General features: G+C 44.2%; 2 protein-coding genes across 3 annotated transcripts in view; both read left to right on the plus strand.

The window, feature by feature from the left end:
* The window catches only part of rnf157 (ring finger protein 157), a 29,566-nt gene extending 15,161 nt beyond the window's left edge, over positions 1 to 14,405 (plus strand). The window contains exons 13-19 of one of the 2 annotated variants that reach the window (XM_056297010.1): positions 190 to 298; positions 606 to 714; positions 5,255 to 5,469; positions 5,754 to 5,819; positions 7,283 to 7,331; positions 8,943 to 9,053; positions 12,111 to 14,405. In XM_056297010.1, coding sequence (XP_056152985.1) covers positions 190 to 298; positions 606 to 714; positions 5,255 to 5,469; positions 5,754 to 5,819; positions 7,283 to 7,331; positions 8,943 to 9,053; positions 12,111 to 12,259 — 808 coding nt within the window. In that variant the 3' untranslated portion in view covers positions 12,260 to 14,405. The remainder of the gene's footprint in view (positions 1 to 189; positions 299 to 605; positions 715 to 5,254; positions 5,470 to 5,753; positions 5,820 to 7,282; positions 7,332 to 8,942; positions 9,054 to 12,110) is intronic. The other variant, XM_056297011.1, reaches the window with a different exon arrangement.
* Positions 14,406 to 16,775: 2,370 nt separating this feature from the next.
* Positions 16,776 to 22,234, plus strand: LOC130127151 (5-hydroxytryptamine receptor 3C-like). Its single transcript, XM_056296722.1, is given in 9 exon segments — positions 16,776 to 16,815; positions 17,561 to 17,721; positions 18,706 to 18,750; positions 19,156 to 19,265; positions 20,585 to 20,754; positions 20,849 to 21,009; positions 21,110 to 21,320; positions 21,423 to 21,554; positions 21,939 to 22,234. Coding segments are annotated over 9 exon segments (1,326 nt in total).

Consider the following 22,234-nt stretch of genomic DNA (forward strand, 5'->3'; position numbering starts at 1 on the left):
TGACTTGTAAGCATTATAATGTGCGCATAAAAACATGGCCTAAAACAATCTGATGACAGACCTTCTCGAGCATTTGTTTGTTCCTTAGACCACGTTTTCCCTCATTCTCTATTTTCTGTTGTCTCACCCTGGCACAATCCTGATCTGTTCATTTTGTCTGACATGAGTGGATTATATGATTTATTTTAGGTCACTCTCCCAGAATTCCTCTGTGCTCCCTGAGGAGGAGGATGAGAAGTCATGCAGTGAATCTGAAGTCCAGGCCGGCCGCCGCAAACAAATTGCAGACCAGCAGGAGGTGTGTGTGTGTGTGTGTGTGTGTGTGTGTGTGTGTGTGTGTGTGTGTGTGTGCGCGCGCGCGCGCGTGTGAGAGAGAGAGAGAAAGAGAGACACAACAGAGGGAGAGACAATTTTCATTTGTCTGCACCAGTTTGTTTGTGTTCTTGCATGTTTATGTTGGTATCTGTGCATGTGTGTTTGTGTGTATTTGTGTGCGTGTGTATGTGCATGTGTCTGTGTGCGTGTGTGCATGCATGTGTGTGTGTATGTGTGTGTGTGTGTGTGTGTGTGTGTGTGCATGTCTCAGTGCTTCTCTTGTGTCACAGTGCGGTGTTACTCCAGAGAGTGAAAACTTGACTTTATCTTCGTCTGGAGCCATTGACCAGTCATCTTGCGCCGGGACACCACTCTCCTCCACCATCACCTCCCCTGAAGGTATACACACATGTACACCCACATGCACACACACGCAAGACAAAACACACTCACGAAGATAGACACAGGCACACAGAAATTCAAATGCACACAAACGCTTTCACACACAGAATCACATAAACACACACAAACACATAAATCCAATGCGAGGGTCTAAGGACAGGATGTTGTGTTGCTGTAAAGCCCCTTAAGGCAAATTTGTAATTTGTGATATTGGGCCATACAAATGAAATTGACTTGACTTGACTCAATGATACCCACACTCACATGCAGGAACACGCAAACAAACACACACAGATATCTGACAAATACACTTATAAGAGGTTTTCCAAGACCACAAGTGAGCAAAGATGACAAACTGCTATGATCTAGAGTTAATAGAAGTTTGATTCACGATTCAAAATGGAATTGAGACATTTTGAGTTTGTTTCCTTTAATGCAAGATAGTCATTTTGGAAAAAAAGAATCTCAACCTGAAGTTTGCCGTACAATATCTCTTAAATAGTAAAGTCTGTAAAAACGTTATCAACCAAGGACTTAAGTTACCCACCACTATTCGTAACAACGGCACACAAAGATGAGAAGTAATAGTTAGGCTTTAGACTTGATCTACGTTTTCAAACCAGAGAGGAAAAAACGAAAACAAACAAATGAAAATTAATTAACTGCTCTATTGATAACAGAAAACCCCTGTTTATTTGACACTGTAAATGCATGTTAACACAATATGAATAAAGAGAAAGCGGGTGGAATACTTCTTTTGTTGTGGAGCTTATCTGATTGTGTGGCAGCAACTATCGAGATTTCCTTTCAGCACTCGGCAGAAGCTTTTGTCACAGAGCACTATGCTAGTGCTCAACTCCTGTGCTAGAGCAAGCCATGTGTCTTTGAACGAGGTCTGTGGTGGACACGCAGCTTTACTCTTGTGTGTTCAGTGGGCATAAGGGTTACAGATGTGCTCAAATTTGTTGGTATCCCTACAGCCCATTGAAATTTATGTTTCATTCCTCCTGCAAACTTATGAAATTAGAACAATTTTGTCATGTGTATAATTGCATGCCTTTGGTCGTAGAATAAAGCAAAGAAGCTATGAAAAGAGATGGAATTGTTGGTACCCCTTAGAGAAGATAATAAATCATTGGGTTATAGTGATATTTCAAACTAATTAGTTTCTTTAAGAAAGAAGAAGAAAGAAAGCCACTTTATTTTGTCGTTATACACTTTCAGGTTACACTGAAATTTCTTCTCTGTATTTAACCCATCCTATTGTATAGGAGCAGTGGGCAGCTGCAGCACTCAGGGACCAACTCCAGTTCTTCTTTCTGTTGCTTTGGTCAGGGACACAGACAGGAGTATTAACCCTAACACACATGTCTTAGGTCCCTTTCACACTTCAAAGTCCAAACCAAGGTCTGAACCAGAGTCTGGTTCTGGTGCTTTCACATCTGTTATTTTATAGTCATTAGGTTCAGGACTTTTGCTTTCATACCAGCGGACCTTGACTTGAACTTTTGGCTCGTTGTTGCCGCCAGGTGCGCTCGTTGTTGCCAGGCGCGCTCGCTGTTGCTAGGTGTTACTGTTTGTGTTTGTTTTATCACTTCCTATGATTGATCCGAAAGTCCGAACCTTTGATTTCACATTAGACATTCATGAACCTTGGTCTGAACCGAGACTACCTCCTGAGCTTGGACCAAAGACCGAGTCTTTGATCCCTGTACCTGGTCCAAGAGGTTTCACACCTGGCAATCTGGTTCGGACTTTTCTGGAAAGTCTGAAAGTCCGGACTAAACAACATAAGTGTGAAAGGGCCCTTAGACATCCGGGTGGTGTAGCGGTCTATTCTGTTGCCTACCAACACGGGGATCGCTGGTTCGAATCCCAGTGTTACCTTCAGCTTGGTCGGGCGTCTCTACAGACACAATTGGCCGTGTCTGCGGGTGGGAAGCTGGAAGTGGGTATGTGTCCTGGTCACTGCACCAGCACCTCCTCTGGTCAGTCGGGGCGCCTGTTCGGGGGTGGTAGGGGGAACTGGGGGGAATAGCGTGATCCTCCCACGTGCTACGTTCCCCTGGTGAAACTCCTCACTGTCAGGTGAAAGGAAGCAGCTGGTGACTCCACGTGTATCAGAGGAGGCATGTGGTAGTTTGAAGTCCTCCTTGGATTGGGAGAGGGGGTGGAGCAGCAGCCGGGACGGTTCAGAAAAGTGGAGTAATTGGCTGGATACAATTAGGGAGAAAAAGGGGGGAAAAATCCCCCCCCCAACAAAAAAAAAGTGTTTAAGTCCATGGAACTGTAGCTAACCTCCCTGGGCATGGTTGCAAGAGGAAAATCGACCCCAGATTGAACAGAAGGATGTGCGAATGGTAGAAAAAGAACCAAAGATAACTGCTAAACGAGATACAAGCTGAACTCCAAGGTGAAGGTCAGTGTCTGATCACACCATCTGTCGCTTTTTGAGTGAAAGTGGGCTCCATGGAAGAAGACCCAGGAGGACTCCACCTTAGAAAGAAAAACATAAAAAAGGCAGACTGGATTTTGCTAAAATGCATATAGACAAGCCATAATCCTTCTGGGAGAATGTTTTTGGACAGATGAGTCAAAACTGGAGCTTTCTGGCAAGTCAACATGAAGTTTTCAAAGAAAAGAACACCATACCTCCAGTGAAACATGGAGGAGGCTCAGTTATGTTTCGGGGCTTCTTTGCTGCATCTGGCACAGGGTGCCTTGAATCTGTGGAGGGCACAATGAAATCTCCAGTCTATTAAGGCATCCATCCATCCGTTATCCGAACCGCTTATCCTGCTCTCAGGGTCGCGGGGATGCTGGAGCCTATCCCAGCAATCATTGGGTGGCAGGCGGGGAGACATCCTGGACAGGCCACCAGGCCATCACACAGGGCCAACACACACACACACACACACACACACACACACACACACACACACACACACACACACACACACACACACACACACACACACACATTCATACCTAGGGGCAATTTAGTATGGCAGATTCACCTGACCTACATGTCTTTGGGCTGTGGGAGGAAACCGTAGAACCCAGAGGAAACCATGCAGACACGGGGAGAACATGAAAACTCCACACAGAGGATGACCCAGGACGACCCCCAAGGTTAGGGGTTGAACCCAAGACCTTCTTGCTGTGAGGCGACTTTGCTAACCACTGCACCACCGTGCCGCCCACTGTCAAAGCATGCTGGAGCAAAAATATGCTGCCCAGTGTCAGAAAGCTCTGTCTCAGTTGCAGGTCATGGGTCCTCCAACAGGATAATGACCAAAAACACCCAGCTAAAAGCACCCAAGAATGGATAAGAATAAAACATTGGCCTATTCTGAAGTGCCCTTCTATGAGTCCTATCATCGAATATGGAAAGAGCAGAAACTTGCAGTCTGGAGAACGTACCCATCAAACTTGAGACAGCTGCAGCAGTTTGCTCAGGAAGAGTGGGCCAAACTACCTGTTAACAGGTGCAGAAATCTCATTGAGAGCTACGGAAAACATTTGATTGCAGCGATTGACTTTAAAGGTTGTGCAACAAAATACTGGGTTATGGGTCCCATCATTTTTGTCCATGCAATTATTTTCATTTTTTAATGATTTACAGTATTAAATCAAATAAAAAATCAAAAGCAAAGGGATTCTATGAAATATGGAATAAACAATGGTGGATGCCAATTATTTTTGTCAGTTTCAAGTTATTTCGGAGAAAATTGTGCATTCTTCATTTTTTGTGGAGGGGTACCAACAAATTTGAGCACGTCTGTATAAAGGGCGTATTTCACTAAGTTGCAACAAGCGGCCCACAATATGAGGAAAATTGGTATGATTCATCAGCTTAAAGGGATAGTTTGGTTCTCAGGGTTTTTACCTTGTGTCCTACTTACATAGAGTCAGACAAACTCATGGATGCCTTTTTTTATGTCTGAATGCAGTTTGAAGGTACATTGAATGGTGAGTTTAGCTGAGCTTTGCTGAATGCCTACCGGGATCATTAGCTGCTCCTATCAAAACAAGGGAAATACACCTTCTTGAAGTCGATCTTTATTACTTTTAACTTTTTAGCCTAGCGTCACCAGTTTTTTAATCAATGTACATGCGAAATCCTAAAATAAAGATCATAGTTTTGAGCAATTTTTCCAAAATATGTATGTCCATCATCTTCTGCAGTGGTAGACTATGGATATGCATATTACGGAAAAATAGTTTAAAACTGTAATTTAAATTTTAAAACAGACATAAAAAAGTCATCCATCAGTTTGTCTGACTTTCTGTAAGTAGGACTTAAAGTACAAATCCCCGGGAACCGTATTATCCCTTTAGCTTTAGAGCCTCCCAGACTTTAGAGGTTTTGTGCTAACAATCATTAAGTAACAGCAGGGATCACTTTTCCTTCAAGAGGTGGAGAGCTCATTTCCCAGGCAAATCTTCAAGTTTTTGAAAGAAAATCCCCATCCCCACTGGACTGGTCTGGAACTTGGCTTTGAGTCCAACCCTGCTGTGTGTCTCTGTCTGCCAGACCCTGTTAGCAGCAGCCTGGCCCAGTCAGTGATGTCCATGGCCTCGTCCCACTCCCAGCACTCCCACATCAGCACTGACACCATGTCCTCCATGTCAGGGTCTTACCTGGCCGGGGCCGAGGGGGAGCCCGAGGGGGAGGAAGTGGGAGACGCGGAGGGGGAGGAGAACCAGGACGCCCTGATGGAGAGCCGAGCACCCTCCCAACAGGATGGGGTGAGGATAAGTGGGAAGGAAAGGGTGGAATGTGTTATTATTCTTATTGTTTTTGATGCTGTTGTCGTTTTAGCTCAGTTTGTGCAGTGACAAAGTGCTTTACATCAAATAAAAAGGAGTCTGAAAGGAAGAATACAGCAAAGACAAGCCGTAGATGGAGGGACAGAGAAAAAAGGAGGGAGCGTGAGAAAGAAATAGCATCAGAGGATGAGGAAACCAATATCCTGAAATATCTCCTTATTGGACTGTCTGCCTGTGTGTCTCTCATCTTTTCTATCATTCAGGAATTTTCCAAGGAGCCACAGGAACAAAACTATTCAATGGCTGTGTCCGAGGAGCAGGACTCAGAGGTGAATGTTACTCAGCTTTACTGCATTTTTACTCTCATCTCATATACATCTTAAAGCTACAATCCTTAAACTTTACATGCAAACGAGTCTTTTTTGATGCTCTCTGTCATTTTAAAGGCAGTAGCTTATTCACACATACCAAAATAATTAACGCTTTTGTAGTTGATTGTATTAACAGGTACTGTCAGATAGGGCTTTCTCAGGAAAAATGATTCAGTGCATAGTGTCGTAGGTCTTCACCGTAGCAGTCGAATGATGAAGAATAAGTGGTGGTGAATTTGAAGAGGAAGCGAACTGGTTGTGGCTAACAAGCTAATGTGGCAAACCGTTTTTTTTTTCATATATTTTTACTTTGGCGTTGGTTGAGAAAGGAGTCCTGTCCTAAGAAACCGATTTTCCCTTGCCTTTACCATAAGTCAGAACAATAGCACCTTATCTACATATGGGATTCAGACCTTGATACTGCCACGGTTTGCTTTAGTTTCCATCTTTAAAAATCACGGGATTTTACAAGCTGTTTTGGTATTGCACCTTTTGTCAAAACTGGGGATATTTGAATGCTCCAAGTGCTCCAGCCCGTCACCTTCAACCTACCATTTGCATAAGTCCAACCCTTGGACAGCTCACCTGTCAGTACCAGTCTGGCAGCCAATCACATGTTTACATAGTGTATGTAAAAAACAAAACAAAATGCTATTACCACTAGGGGTGGGAAAAAATCGATTAACTTAAGTATCATGATTCTTTTTTTATGATTTTTTTTAAATCGATTTCTTTTAATTTCTGAATCGGTCAAGTTCAATTTCATATGTGAAGGATGTTAATTTAAAGGCTCACATTTGTGCCATGTGCACTTTTCAAGGGCTCTGTTCATTTTGGCCCAACATTTTATTTTATTTATTATTTTCTTACTGCACTGGCTTGATGAGCAGGAACAGCTAAATGTATCACTTCTGTTTATAACGTATTTTATTTACCACCTTTATATGCAGTATAGCAATGATGTTGCTGAAACAAAACTCAGAAAGACTGACTGACATGTGATGTGCATTGTTTTTGGAAATATGACTGATAATACACAGTCTCTAGAAGTTCAACTTTTTCTCATGGACTATTGTTGAAAAAAAAAAGCAAACAATAATCGCAAAGAATCGTAATATCAAATCGCAACTTGCACAATCGCAATACTTAAGAATCGCAACACATATCGAATCGGCACCCAAGTATCGTGATAGTATCGAATCGGGAGATAAGCATATCACCCGGCCCTAATAACCACCAAAAACAGCTCAAAATGCTTCCTCCATGGAGAGAAAGAGAGGCTATGAAATAATTAATGATTAATTTATTTAGATTGTTTATTATAATGCTTCATAGATACTGAAAAACTGGTAGATTGTAGCTTTTAAACTTTTACTGGAACTTCCTCTCTCTCTTCCACTCTCTCTCTGTCTCCTCACAAGGGAAACGACGTCACAGAAGAGGACTGCCCCTCCCCGTCACGTGAAAAGGGTAACTATGGGGGTGAAACGTTCATATTTCACAACTGACCCATCACCTCCCTTTCTACTAATCAAAAGTCAAGAGTGGTAGAGTTTAATGTGATTGGCTGTTCTCAAACATTACAGCAGTATCCTCACACTTTTTCTATTCCAACTAGCACGGCTGTCTAATGACAAACCTTGCAACCCTAAACGGAGCCCGTGTCAGATGTTGTCATCTCGACAGGGCACCCTTTTTCGGAAACACCGGTTTTGGCTGAATATAACATACAATATTTAACAGAAGGATGAATGTCCTCATATGTGTACTAGAACCTTGTTTATCAGAACCCGTGACCATGAAAGGTCATCTGAAATGGTTTGAAAATGCTGAGATTTACCGATTTTCCAGACCAAACAAGAAGCATTCTGGAATGAGGTTCGGCTGCATACCATGTAACTCATTTGCATTTGCGCACTTTACATCCATTTTGTTTTTGTTTTTTTTGTGTATGTATACATATATGAATGAGTATGTGTGTATGAAGGTGTGTGTAGCCTATTTGTGTGTAGGAGAGGTTCACCTTCACCATCCACATGCTCCTGCTTACAGTGCCCTGCAGTCTGCATGTGCTTTTATAACGGATGCATTCTGAAATGAAAGCTTCCATCTGCACTGCTACAGAATGCTGTTTATGTTTCACGTGTGTATGTGTGTGCGCGCATGTGTGTGTGTGTGTGCGTGTGTGTGTGTGTGTGTGTGTGTGTACATGTGTGCGTTTATATGTTTGTAATAGTGTGGGTGCATGTGAGTAAGTTTGTGCGTGTGATTATGCAAGATAGTGTGGGTGACAGAAAGAGAGAGCGGGAGAACGACCAAGAGTGAAAGAGGGTTCCGTGGTATTTGGTAGGTGTGGGTCCTTAGACCAAGAGGGTTTGAAGCCCACATCACAAAGTCCCTTAATATTTCAAGCGATTGACCATTGTATCTTTACAACTGTGTGAATTTGTGCTCCTTTGGGGATTATGTGTGTAGGAATGATTGTGAGTGTTTGTATGTTTCCCAAATCTGGCACCGTGGGTCAACCTGATCAGTGAACACCCATGAGTTTTTCCTAAGGACACGAGAAGACCTATGCTGCCTGACATTTTGTGCACTGTGTATGTACACACGCGTGTGCATCTGCACTAGCCCCATGTGCCGGCTTTTGAATGTGCCCTACCTTTATGCAGAGCTGTCAGTCATTCAGTCATCCCAGCCACGTTCCCATCATAAGCACGCACGTACACATGCGCACGCGGGCACGCATGTGCATCAGCAGGCGGTCATGAATGTAATACATGTCAGGATCTGGTACCTGGTCATGCTAGAAACGGCAAAAAGAAAGAAGAAGGAAAAAAAGCCGCAGTTTGCTTTCCTTGCCTCTTACTCTTAAAATCTTTATTGTGTTTATGCTGGAATAAAAATGAACCATGTAAGAAAACAATAATGTGTTATTGCCATTCCAGCATGGCCACCCAGCAACCAACAACGTCATCCCCACCTTTGCCCCCAACCCCCACCCCTACCCCCTCCCTGCCCCCACCTCCCTCTCCCTGCTGTGCCTGGCTGCTCTTGTTTGACCTTTGCCCTCGCTTGCAGGTGGGCGGAGCAGGTGTCCAGAGTTGGCCAATAACAATCAGGGCGTCGCCCTCTGTGACACGCCCTCTTTGGGGTTGGATAATGAGCAGGCTCCCGACAGCCGATTCGCCGGTGAGTGGCAACCTATCGAACATGGACCAGTGAGAGATGAAGACTGAGCCTGAGCGTTTTGGACTGGGCGTAGTTTGGGGGAGGGGAGACAAGAGCAGTGGATGGGAGAAGTGCAGGAGTAGATTAGATTAGTAGATTAGACAGAGTAAAGTAACATAGGAACTTCATGTATTAGGACAAGATAGGACAGGTAGTTGGACAGGTATGGGTCTATATGGGTTTTAGAAATAAAACCGTTGGTATAAGTGCATTAGCTGGTTTAGATATACTTAATCCAAGCTGCAGGAAGGCAAGGGGTAAACAGATGAAGTTTGTCATAAGAATGTTAAACTGTGGCTAAAATGTTAGAGAGCTGTAGGAGTTTTGATAAGTTGCAGGATCTTTGCCCAATAAGCAGAACTGGAGCCTTTAGCTCTCCTGCTTAATTTCTACCCTTTGGTGTTGTGGTGCTTCGTTGATTTATGAGTAGTGGGGTAGCTATAGGCTCTCTTCCTCCTCTACCGCCGAGCAAAAGCTCTAGTGTGTACGTGTGTGTGTGTGTGTGTGTGTGTGTGTGTGTGTGTGTGTGTGTGTGTGTGTGTGTGTGTGTGTGTGTGTGTGTGTGTGTGTGTGTGTGCATAGGAATGAACATGTGTCTGACAATGGATGCGTCTCGATCCAACTGAATTTGTCTGGTGTGTGTGTGTGTGTGTGTGTATGTGTGTGTGTGTGTGTGTGTGTGTGTGTGTGTGTGTGTGTGTGTGTGTTCGTGTGTGCGCGTTCGTGTGCGTGTGCGTGTGGGCATTCGTGTGTGAGCATGTGTCTGGTCCATCCCAAAGTTCATGTTCAATGTCTGCCAGCTCCAAGCCGCTTTACCAAATATCTGCAACCCATTCTTACACTCTTTAATATTCACTCTTACCATCTCCCTTCCCCCTCTCCTTTCCTAACCACTCATCTCCTTTCCTTTCCTCTCCTCTCCTCCCCTCATCTGTGCTTCATAAATGTTTACCCTGCGGTGCCAGCTGGGTTACTGTGATGAGAGTAAAAGGCATTAAAGGTCATCAGCTGATTAGTTAAAATGGTGTTACGACATCGTCAGCACAACCAGAGGTCATACCCAAAGTGACACGGGGAAGTTTTGTGATAAAGTTGCGCGATTTTAAAACCCTGAATGTTAATGAGTGAGCCTTTGCTCTTCATCAGTCTACTAGCTAGCTGCCTGTCATCTACCAGCCCATCCATCCATACATCCATCCATCTCCCAGTCCCTCTACAGTCCCTTGAGCCCCTGCCTCACCCTTTAATCTTCTGTTGTGGACGTTGTGCGATGTATTCTCTGTGTTGTAAAAGTGTTTTGTTATCTCTCTGTTTTTCTCCTTTTTCCATCATTTCATCCTCTGCTATCTTCAACATTCTCCCTTTGGCCCTCTTTCTGTCTCTCTGTCTCTCTCTGTTTCTCCTCCCTTTCTTTTGCTCTCTTTCGGATGGACAGATGAGGATTCGTGCCCAGTGCACATTGAGGACTAGGTATGGTGTTATGGCTAGCTGGTAGATCAGATGTCAGGCTCACATGATGTAACCACCTTTACATTGCACTGTAATAGTCACTTTTCTGTGAGTAACCACTTGTATCAGCTGTCCGGCATGAATCAGTAATATCTTGGATTACAGCTCCCTTCTTCTACAATTACAGTGTAATTTAATAACTGTTTGATATGGTCAATTTTATTTTGGTCACAAAAGCAATTTTTTGCTGATTATTTACTGTGTCGATTTTTAGGATTGGTTGAAGCTTGAAAAGAGTTAATCCATTGTGTGCAGTATTCCTATTGTCCAAGTCACAAGTTATACCCCTCCATTTTACACACACACACACATATACATATATATATATACATATACATATATACATATATATATACATATATATATATACACATATACATATATACATATACACATATATATATACATATACATATATACATATACACATATACACACACACACACACACACACACACACACACATATATATATATATATATATATATATATATATATATATATATATATATATATATATATATATATATTTTGGAGACCCTGTGATGGCCTGGCGGCCTGTCCAGGGTGTCTCCCGACCTACCGCCCAATGACTGCTGAGACAGGCTCCAGCATCCCGCGACCCTGAGAGCAGGATAAGCGGTTTCGATAATGGATGGATATATATATATATATATATATATATATATATATATATATATATATATATATATATATATATATATATTCACTGTCAAATTACACAATAATTATGGAGATGAGATGAGGGAGCAGTAATTTCAAGGGATTCCTATCACTGACCTCGGTAGTTTTCGTTTTCATTTTTCTGGTCCTGTGGGCGATACAGAATTTGAGACCTAAAACATGTTTCAGTCAAGCCATGATGGCTGTGTCGTTTCTGGGTTAACATTTACCCTTAATAATCCTGATCTAGGGCCAAGTTGGGTGGCTTCCGCTGTAGTGGGTTAGGTGTGGCTTTGGAGAGTTTCTAACTGAGGGCAACCTCAACCTCAACCCACATTGTCTGCCCCACCTCACCAAATTAATGAAATCACATCGTGTCTTGGTCTGGTCTACACCTGGTCTACAGTTTCGTAGATCTAGATCAATTTACTTTTAGATTTTATTGCTCACAAATATGAAAAAGAGCAGTGATTTTCACCTCAGAGATAAACTCACAGCCCTCCTGCTCAGTAACGTGGTACCAGACACAGTGACCCTCAGATGTGCATGCAGCCTACCAGAGCCCACGTCACACAACTCCTTGTTCACAAGCACTGCTTTTTTTGGGGGGGGGGGGGGTTCACCTTCCTGAAGGGCAGGAGGGGTGTTCACCTTCCTGGAAAAGCCCTTCCCCATTTGGGTTTGAAAGATAGCATTGTACAGGTGACATATAACCCTGTCACACAGGGGTTTGGAGTAATGTCCTCTAGAGGGCAGTAGCACAGCACATGATAAGGACCTGTTAATGTTTACCCCCTCTGCTCCCTCTGTCTCTTTCTCATTCAGGTCTGTTGTACCTCGGAGGCTACAGGCCTGTTTTGGAGCCCCTCCCCCACCACGCCTCCACCAGTAATATCAACCTGGAGGAGCAGGGGGTGGAGACAAGAGACGGCCAGAGTCCAAAACATCCCCGGCGTGGACCACTCATTGTGTAAAACACACATTCAAATACACACACAGACACACATACACACACGCAAGCACATACACTTACTTATCCTTCCAGTGTCAGCTTCTTTACCCTGCCATACTGCTGCATCGCTGGATACTGTACTCGCTGACCAGGGAAACCAATCTACACTCGGTAGTTCTTCATTAAACCTATCCCTTGGATCAATAGTTTGGGACAACAAAGCTCTCCTTTTCCAGGGTGGGAGGAAAAGGGAAGAGGAACATAGCAACGTCGCCTTTCCTTCGTCTGTTCCCGTTTATCTCACAGACATCCCTTTGCGCCCAATCTGACTTGGTATGGATATAACAACTGGCAGATTTGTCCATCGATACGTTAACCTAGCTGCATTCATATAATTTCTTTTTTTGATACATTACTTGTTGGTTAGACCAAAAACAAGTGTGTTGTGGCAGGTGTGTATTCTCGCCTTTCCTTCCTCTCCTCTCTTTTACTTATTACCAGCCAAACAGTCAGGGGCTACTGTGATCGGCAATCAAATTTACTATAAATGTACTTTCTCGCTGTTATTCGTTGAATGAGTGCTGAAACACAATAAAAGTTCAGCTCACCGGACTACCTTACCAAACAAGACTGAACTCAATGACTTGCTCTGGTCCTGGCTTTGCATGCAGCTTTCTGAAATCTCTGCTCACTTCTACTGATGTCTCTTTCTCATTCCAGAGGTTATTTTAACTCATGGCCACACACTCTGAATGTGATTTGATTAATTGGGTAGTTGGATTTCTATGGTGAGCCAAAATGGTGGACCTGCCCTGAAATGGTGGACCTGGCCAAAGTCAAAAGAAATGGACCTCATGGGAGACAGGTCTCACACAAAATGGATGACTGGGACAATGGACATGGCGCTCATCGAAGGCGAATGTAAATGTTTTGTTCTTTGATTTAGATTGTTAGCCATATGAGAATCAGCCTTGTATTCATGAACTTTGAACCTTACTCCTGATTCTTTAACCCCTCTCTCACATCCTGATACGTCAGCCTCTCCTACTCCGAATACAGTCTTAGCATGTCAGTATTATCTTAGTGCGAATGGAAATCTCTAAGGTACTTGCACCACCAAGCAATAAATATCCTTAAGCTGCATTTCCCTTTCTGCCGAGAACACTTGTATCTGTATTTCTAACTAAACGCTTCGTTCAAGCAAAGAGAATCTGTGTTGTACTGGCTGGTTACATTTACACATTCAAAGATTTAAATGCATTGTTTTGCCATTGTAAGGGACTGATGTCGAGACCACATCTTCCATTGGATTTGTACAGCCAGAAAGTTGGATTCATACCCCACTGTGGTTAACTGGCATTTTGATTATCCTCTCCCTTATTGTACCAAGCCCTATGCTTTTCATCAAGACAGGGCGAAACCTTTTCTCCTCGTTTGTGAAAAAAATTAATTTGTTTGATTTTGTATAATTTTTAGTGTATAGCTCACATGTTGATGATGTTCTGTGTTCTGTGTTTTATTTGTTGCAAAACACTGTGTTGTTTATTATAATGTGGATGATATGTGAAAATTAGTAATGGTTTACACACACATGCGCACGTGCATACAAACATCTACATACACGCAGACACACAAAAACACACTTTAAAAGGGACAATATCTGCATTGAATGCACTATTAGCTGTTTCCTAGACGAGACACTTTGCGATAAATGAGATGATTGTAGAGAAAGCATGTTAGTCTAGGTCAGTTTGCATCTCCTTGTCTAATACTTATGATAGATCACTCTGCATATATAGCGGTGGGAAGTTTCAAAATAGTATGCTACCATATCAATCTGCAGTGTTGTATACTGGTTTCTGGCACCCCATTCCCTTGACCATGGCATTATGATCACGAATACTGCACTATATTCAAGTAGGGTTTCATGGTACACACCAGTGATTTTGTGCACAAGAGACTCTTAAGACAAACTCCATTTTAAAAAAGCTGCATACAATCTGCCACAGTACTCATCCGATCACTGTAAGAACGCGTAGACTAATTCATTCTCTAGCGCCACGTGCAGCACGACACCAGTGGAACGGGTCCCAGTCTGCCATGAATCCCACTTTTCTAGAAATGAGATTGAATGTGTCAATGACAACATCAAAAGAACAATAAAGTTTTTCCAGTTAAACTGTTGTTTCTTGCTTTCATGCGAGACTTGTCGATATGCTGTTGATGATTTGCACCGACCCGAGTGTCTGCATAGAGGATGGTGTAAGGACGAAGGCTAGGGTTGCACCTAATTCGCAATGTGCAACAATACTTTGAGGACACCCCCCCCTTTTTCCCTAATTGTACTTTGTCAATCATCCTATTTTCCGAGCCGTCCCGGTCGTTGCTCCACCCCCTCTGCCAATCCGGGGTGGGCTGCAGACTACCACATGCCTCCTCCGGTACATGTGGAGTCAGTCACCAGCCACTTCTTTTCACCTGACAGTGAGGAGTTTCGCCAGGGGGCGTAGCGCGTGGGAGGATCATGCTATTACCCCCAGTTCCCCCTCTCCCCTGAACAGACGCCACCGGCCAGAGGAGGCGCTAGTGCAGCGACCAGGACACATACCCACATCCGGCTTCCCACCTGCAGACACGGCCAATTTTGTCCGCAGGGACGCCCGACCAAGCCAGAGGCCACATGGGGATTCGAACCGATGATCCCCATGCAGGCAGACAACGGAATAGACCGCCACAGCACCCGGACGCACCTGAGGACACATTTTATGTCCAAGACTGAAACTGACAAGCATGCCTCTCTCCCACGGGTCCCTTTCTTACCCTATAGTATATGAATATAATCTTGTAATTTCAAAAACCAACCACTGAAACTTCTGGCCTCATCCACCACAAGTCCCACAGTAGCGTTTAATAGCGTGCAGAGCTACTGCTAGTATGCTTATACAACTTACACTGAGTGCTAAATGCATATTACAACATGCACATTTGAATCAAGTACAGCTGTTTTCTAGTCTTGCAAAGTGAAATCCATAGCTACTATTGACTGGTCGATTGTTTTTAGAGTTTGTCCTTTTATTTAAAGGGGAAAATACTAAGTGAAAAAAAAAATCAGCGACTCAGAAGTAACAAAATGAACACTCTTTGTCCAGGGTTTGGCAGGAAGAGAGATGGTAAGACTTAGTTGGTGTTAATGGAGGGCAGCCTGTCTTGTGATTCCTCTGTAATGAGGTTTCAAGTTCCACTGAAATTAGGTTTCACTGCTCCGAAAGCACTTAGTGTGCATAACTCAGGATAAGTGACAAAGTTACATGGCTAATTTATCCTTTGCCATTGTCAGAAGGAAACGTCAGTCCCGGGGCCTCCTATATAGAGGGAGTATGGGGCAAAAGTGGAAACACGATAAGATCAATTAGTGCTACTGATCTAAACCCTTACAACCCTTTGAGTACAATATTATTGTTCCTCGTGTGTCACAAGAAAGAACTATGCAGAGGTTGTACACGTGGAATATAAACAGGGAACAGGGATGAGGCCCTGCATGTTGAAAGAAGGTGAAATTTATGAGCAACACATAACAAATAAATGTCCTGTAACAGTTGTGGAATGCTGTTTGAATGCTGAGTTAAAGTAAGACTGGAGACTTACATGCAACGGACATGATTTGGTACCTTGGGATGCAAGAATGTGAGTGGCAGATTGAGGGAAATGCAGCCGTGATGTGTGCAGGGGAGATGTTGACACGTTGCTTCAGGGGCTGTCGCTGAAGAGGAACTTCGGTCTGCTTGACTGTGGAGCTTCAAATGGACTAATTTGTCCGCGAATAAGAAATTCACTCACAAAATGTGGCACTGTTTTTAGTGGATGAACCCACTTGATGACTTTTTGACTGACAATTCATCACAATTTGCTCAACTCTTTAAATACATCAGAAAAGAATAGCAAATATAAAGGAAGTTCTGTATTTGACCCAGGTCTGGCTGTGAGCACGTTCCGGCAGCCCTACGTTTCTTCGGATTTTGTTCCTCTTGTTTGGGCCCGTCCCATTCGACCAAGCGAGGCGCGCACACAAACGCACACGGCGGTACTTCATATCCGTTCCTGATTGGATATTGTGATCATGTGGCACGAGGGGGCGCTTGGTTTGGATCATCTGGTCTTAAGGACAAACAGACCCCATCCTTCTTGTCCCGCCTCGGGCCACCTAAACTGCATGATAGAGCTCATCTGTCCCTCGGGCGTTCGCACAAGCCTCAATATTTAAACACGAACCCAATATGAGTACCGTGCCGTGCCTCTTGCACTTGCCTTTGTCCCCCTCTTTAGTGCCGGTTTGTTTGCCCTCCTCCTTGTATGTAACCCAATAAAACAGGCTGTGTGTGATGTCCGCTGTGGGAGGGATTTCCAATCTCAGGCAGTCTCATCAAAGTACTGTCGATCATTTTGCCCATCCCTCCTCTTGTACGCTCGCTGGTATTTTTTGGCCTGATCCACTATCCTCTCACCTGTCGATACATGAAAACACACCGTCTGGTCTGGATATGAAGCCTGGTACTTTCCTACTCCTGCTTTTCCTCACAGGTAAGCGCAGAGATATTGATGTATTCTGCACTAGGTCTGTATCCAGAAACTGCATAGTTTTACTACATGTTCCTACTACCACAAGTCCTGTTATCCGAACATCAAACCATCCGATTCGTCATCTCATCCAGTTGTCTGACTTGTGGCACCTTCCAGGGATCAAGACTAATAAAGTTATTTTCCTGTTGGGTTGGCAGTTGGCCCGTTTTAACCTTGATGTCACCTGTTTGCAGAGATGGGAGGTGTTTGGCGTGTAAAGTTCAAAAAGCGGTTTCTTGTCTCAAGTCACAACATAAACCTAGAGATCAACCCAAACGTTGGTGTTGTCGACCTTGCCAGAAAATTCAACATCTCCAAATCTTCTCCGTGACCTCTGTAGATGCAGCTCACCATGGTTTCTGATGCTTAACAGGAGACGGAGCAGGGCTTTCGTGATGCAGATAAAGGAGATAAAAGTAATGACTGCAAATGGGCCTGAGAGCCACTCTTGACATGCCATCTGCCTTAAAAGATGTACACGAATGATTCAAGTGACGGCTGTTTGTCGGCCAGCTATGGGTAGATCAGTGGTTACTTCGCAGAGGGTTGTATACTGATTAGGACAGCAGCATCAAAAGCTTTGACATCACCGCAAATGTAGTTTCTTGTTAAACCAAACACCAGATGAGAGATGGTGAGTAGCTGCTGCTGCTCTGAATGAAGTGGTGATACTCTCTCCAAGCCATGTTATAATACTTTCTTCTAGACGCCGTGTGGACTCAAAAGGTGTGTAGTTACCAGGATGTGCTTGACTACCTGAACCTGACCAAGGGTAATGATGCATACACATCAACGCGACCCGTTCTGGACTACACACACGTCACCATGGTTAAACTGGACATCCTCCTCTATGCCATTCTATCAGTGGTGAGCAGTAAGCCTGTGTCCTATGGTGTGTGTGTGTGTGTGTGTGTGTGTGTGTGTGTGTGTGTGTGTGTGTGTGTGTGTGTGTGTGTGTGTGTGTGTGTGTGTGTGTGTGTGTGTGTGTACCAGGTTTTCTATCCGGATGGCGAGCAAATGTGCCCATTACCATACAAAAAACAGAAACCACCTACGTTGTGGGGACATTTTATGGGTCCCCATGAGGAAAAGAGTCTATTTTGGGTTAAGGACTTGGGTTTGGGGTTAAGGTTAGAATTAGGATTAGGTTAAGGTTAGGCATATAGTTATGATGGTTAAGGTTAGGGTTAAGGGCTAGGGAATGAATATAGTCAATGAGGGGTCCCCACAAGTATAGGGTGTGTGTGTGTGTGTGTGTGTGTGTGTGTGTGTGTGTGTGTGTGTGTGTGTGTGTGTGTGTGTGTGTGTGTGTGTGTGTGTGTGTGTGTGTGTGTGTGTGTGTGTGTTTGTGTGTGTTTACCAGGTTTTTCTATCCTGATGGGGACCAAATGTCCCCATTAGGATACAAAAACCAGAAACCACCTACCTTGTGGGGACATTTTATGAGCCCCCATGAGGAAAAGGGTCTATTTTGGGGTGAGGGCTTGGGTTTGGGGTTAAGGTTAGAAATAGGATTAGGTTAAGGTTAGGGTATAGGTTAAGGTTAGGCATATAGTTATGATGGTTAAGGGCTAGGGAATGAATGTAGTCAATGAGGGGTCCCCACAAGTATAGGGAAACATGAAGTGTGTGTGTGTGTGTGTGTGTGTGTGTGTGTGTGTGTGTGTGTGTGTGTGTGTGTGTGTGTGTGTGTGTGTGTGTGTGTGTGTGTGTGCGCGCAAATGTGTTTTTGTTAAAGTACATTGTTTTATAGCTAATTACCACTGGGCTGGTGTGTACATGCTGGTGGGTTGTCACAGGGTATGTATTAGCTTGCAGTGTGTGTCCTCATATGTGTGTGTTTATCCCTAGGTTGAGAAAACCCAGACCTTTATTCCTTTAATCTGGGTAACGATGGTAAGTTGTCTCGCGTGTCGGCATGCTTTAAATTCTAACGTTTTATATACAACCGTAACGAAAGTATTGTATTGTAAAGTATCTGATTGCAAAACGACATATTTTCACCAATGTCAGTGTGTCACTGGAAGTTCTATATATTTTTTCTTTTTTGATTTCTTCCCCTTTTTCTCCCCAATTGTACTTGGCCAATTACCCTATTTTCTGAGCCATCCCGGTCGCTACTCCGCCCCCTCTGCTGATCCGGGGAGGGCTGCAGACTACCACATGCTTCCTCCGATACATGTGGAGTCACCAGCCGCTTCTTTTCACCTGACAGCGAGGAGTTTCGCCAGGGAGACGTAGTGCTTGGTCTGATTGCTTAAATCTCCCATTTGATTGCAATTTTCCATTAACTCTCTGTAGATCTGGAACAACGAGCGCATCTCTTGGGACCCCGCTCAGTTCTGTGGAATAAACCAGATTACGCTTCCCAAGGAAATGCTGTGGCGGCCAGATCTCTTCATCTATGAGATGTGAGCAGATGTGGACAAATTCACTCAAATACGCACATAAACATACTTTATAGTGCGAGTTAATTATTTATTTAGCACACATTACGATGAAAAAATAAACAGAAAGACAACTAAAATAAGAAATTGTGCAGGCATAGTAGTAGAAAATGCCAGCGGCTCGCAGAAGCTAACTGACATAGAGTCAAGGTTAGCGAAACAGAACCGATGGCGAGAGGATGCGCCTTCCCGGTATTTGTTTGTGCTGCTGAACCAAAATAAGGTCGTTTCAACGTTGAATACACAAAGGTAAAAAGGGAGCACATGCACAGATCTGAAGGACAAAGTTGACTGATCTCAATTTCACCGATTTATTCTGGCTGCCCTGATGGAGGCCGAAACGTTAGCATGTTAGCATACATGGCCAGAATCGGTTGGTGAAATTGAGATCAGTCAGCTTTGTCCTGCAGAGCTGGGGTTTTTTTTGTGGCTTTTCCCCCCTTTTTCTCCCCAATTGTACTTGGCCAATTACCCAACTCTTCCGAGCTGTCCTGGTTGCTGCCCCACCCCCTCTGCCGAGCTGGGGAGGGCTGCAGACTACCACATGCCTCCTCCGATACATGTGGAGTCGCCAGCCGCTTCTTTTCACCTGACAGTGAGGAGTTTCACCAGGGGGATGTAGCGCGTGGGAGGATCACCCTATTCCCCCCAGTGCCCCCCCCCAACAGGCACCCTGACTGACCAGAGGAGGCGCTAGTGCAGGAACCAGGACACATACCCACATCCAGCTTCCCAACCGCAGACACGGCCAGTTGTGTCTGTAGGGACACCTGACCAAGCTAGAGGTAACGCGGGGATTCTAACCGCAGATCCCCATGTTGGTAGGCAACAGAATAGACTGCTACGATACCCGGATGGCCGTCCTGCAGATCTGTGCACGTGCTACCCTTTTTACCTTTAAATAGAAAAGAGAAGTAAACAAACCAGATAAGATCTAATGCAATTACCTAAATCAAAGTGTGTGTGCTAATGAATGGAAAGTTGTATGTATGTCAATATGTGTAATTCAGTGAACCAGTACTTAATATCAGCAAATCCTGTCTTTGTATAGAGAGTAAATGACCGCTGTATGTTCAGTCTGTGTAAAGTACACATTGGGGTTATGACAATCATTACACTCCTAGCTTTAAAAAGACAAAAAAAGTCACATAACAAAAGAGACTCAACCACAGTGGAATGAATACATGACAAATGCAGCTGACACACCCTACACTTGTCGCATGAAAAGAAGCACAATTTATGTGCGTGTGTATGTGTGTGTTTGTGTGTGTGTGTTGCATTAGGACAGAAAAGGATGACACTTATCAGAATCCCTATGTATATGTGTCCCATGAGGGGATGGTCACCGTTGAGGACGACCAAAGGGTGGTCAGCACCTGTAAGATGGACGTCCACAAGTTCCCCTTCGACACGCAGAGCTGTAACATCACCGTTAGCTCTGCCGTATACACCGGTGAGGGAGAGACCGAGCCCTTCTCATCTCTCAGCCTTCAAATAACCTCTCAGTGAAATGTCTCCCTCTATTTCTTTCTCTCTCAACACCCCAGTTGGTGAACTGCAGCTCATCCCATTCTCCAACTCCTCCCGGGCCACCCAGTTTTCTCGTCAGGTGATGCAGACCCAGGGCGAGTGGGAGTTCCTCGACCTATCGGTCAGCAACGTCACCTTCATCTATGACCAAAATGACTATGAGAATATTGTCTACACTGTACGTGCAAGGACAAAAGTAGACTCACATATGCTGCCATCACATTCACCATGATGTGCTTGAGTGTCGACCAGTCTGATACCTTAACACCTCTCCCTAGATCAACATGAGAAGGAGGCCCCTTCTACACGTCATCAACTTCCTGTTGCCAATCCTGTTCTTCTTGTGTTTGGATCTGTCCTCCTTCTTCATCTCAGATCAACGCGGGGAAAAGCTGGGCTTCAAGGTCACGGTGCTGCTGGCCATATCTGTGCTGTTGCTCATCTTAAATGATATCCTGCCCTCCATGTCCAACAAGACCCCTCTCATAGGTACCACACCCCCGATTACAGGTTTTGCAAATCATATCAACAGTGGCCGAATGTGTTGAGAAGTTACGGTGTGTATTAATCGCTCTGTTTCCTCCCTGCCAGCAACTTACTGCATTGTGATCTTTGCTTTGATGCTGCTGAGTCTGTTGGAGACAGTCTTTGTCACATATTTGATGGAAAAGGACAGTCTCCCCCAGGAAAATGAGGCAGACAGAGGTCAAGGCCTGAAAGAACGTGAGGGCAAAAAGGACCGAGGCAATGAGCACAAGAGGGACAAAGGTGAGTCCCACCCTGGCAAGAGGGGTAAACAATAATGGTAATCTTACCATAGACTGTATATACAGAACCTTATCAGCCACTGTTGTCCGCTTGTGATGAAAGAATACAATGATGAATACATCTAGTACCGACATATGATAACGAACTTGTTTTTCTTGCACACTGATCTGTATGTAAAATCATTTCAGAGGAGAATAAATGGACGCGCTGTGTGTGCATCTGTAATGCGTCTGGTGTCAACATACCTTGTGAACTTCTGCCTGGAGCTGAAGAGGTTACTTTTGTGTCCCGTCTGTTTGGTTATTTCTCAAGTCTCATTTTCAAAAGCCAAATGTCCAGCGCAGCGTTATCCATCTGGCTGGTGAAGTAATCCACTCAGACTTAACCGGCGGAAATCTTATTCACAGGTTAGCAGCGGCGAACGGCCAGGCAATTCTCATGTGTTGCTCATGATCCTGGAGGAACTGAGGGAGGTGCAGAAGACTCTGGCTTTGTCCCTCAGTTGCAGGAAGGAAGGACAGAAGGCTGGCTACTGGACCAGGGTGGCTAGAGGAGTCAACACCGCTTTCATCATTTTTTACGTTTCTGCTGTCATACTGTTTCTAACTCTGATGTATGTAGAATGGAGCACTTAG

The sequence above is a fragment of the Lampris incognitus genome, chromosome 17, assembly GCF_029633865.1.
Source record: "Lampris incognitus isolate fLamInc1 chromosome 17, fLamInc1.hap2, whole genome shotgun sequence".
Lineage (NCBI taxonomy): Eukaryota > Metazoa > Chordata > Actinopteri > Lampriformes > Lampridae > Lampris > Lampris incognitus.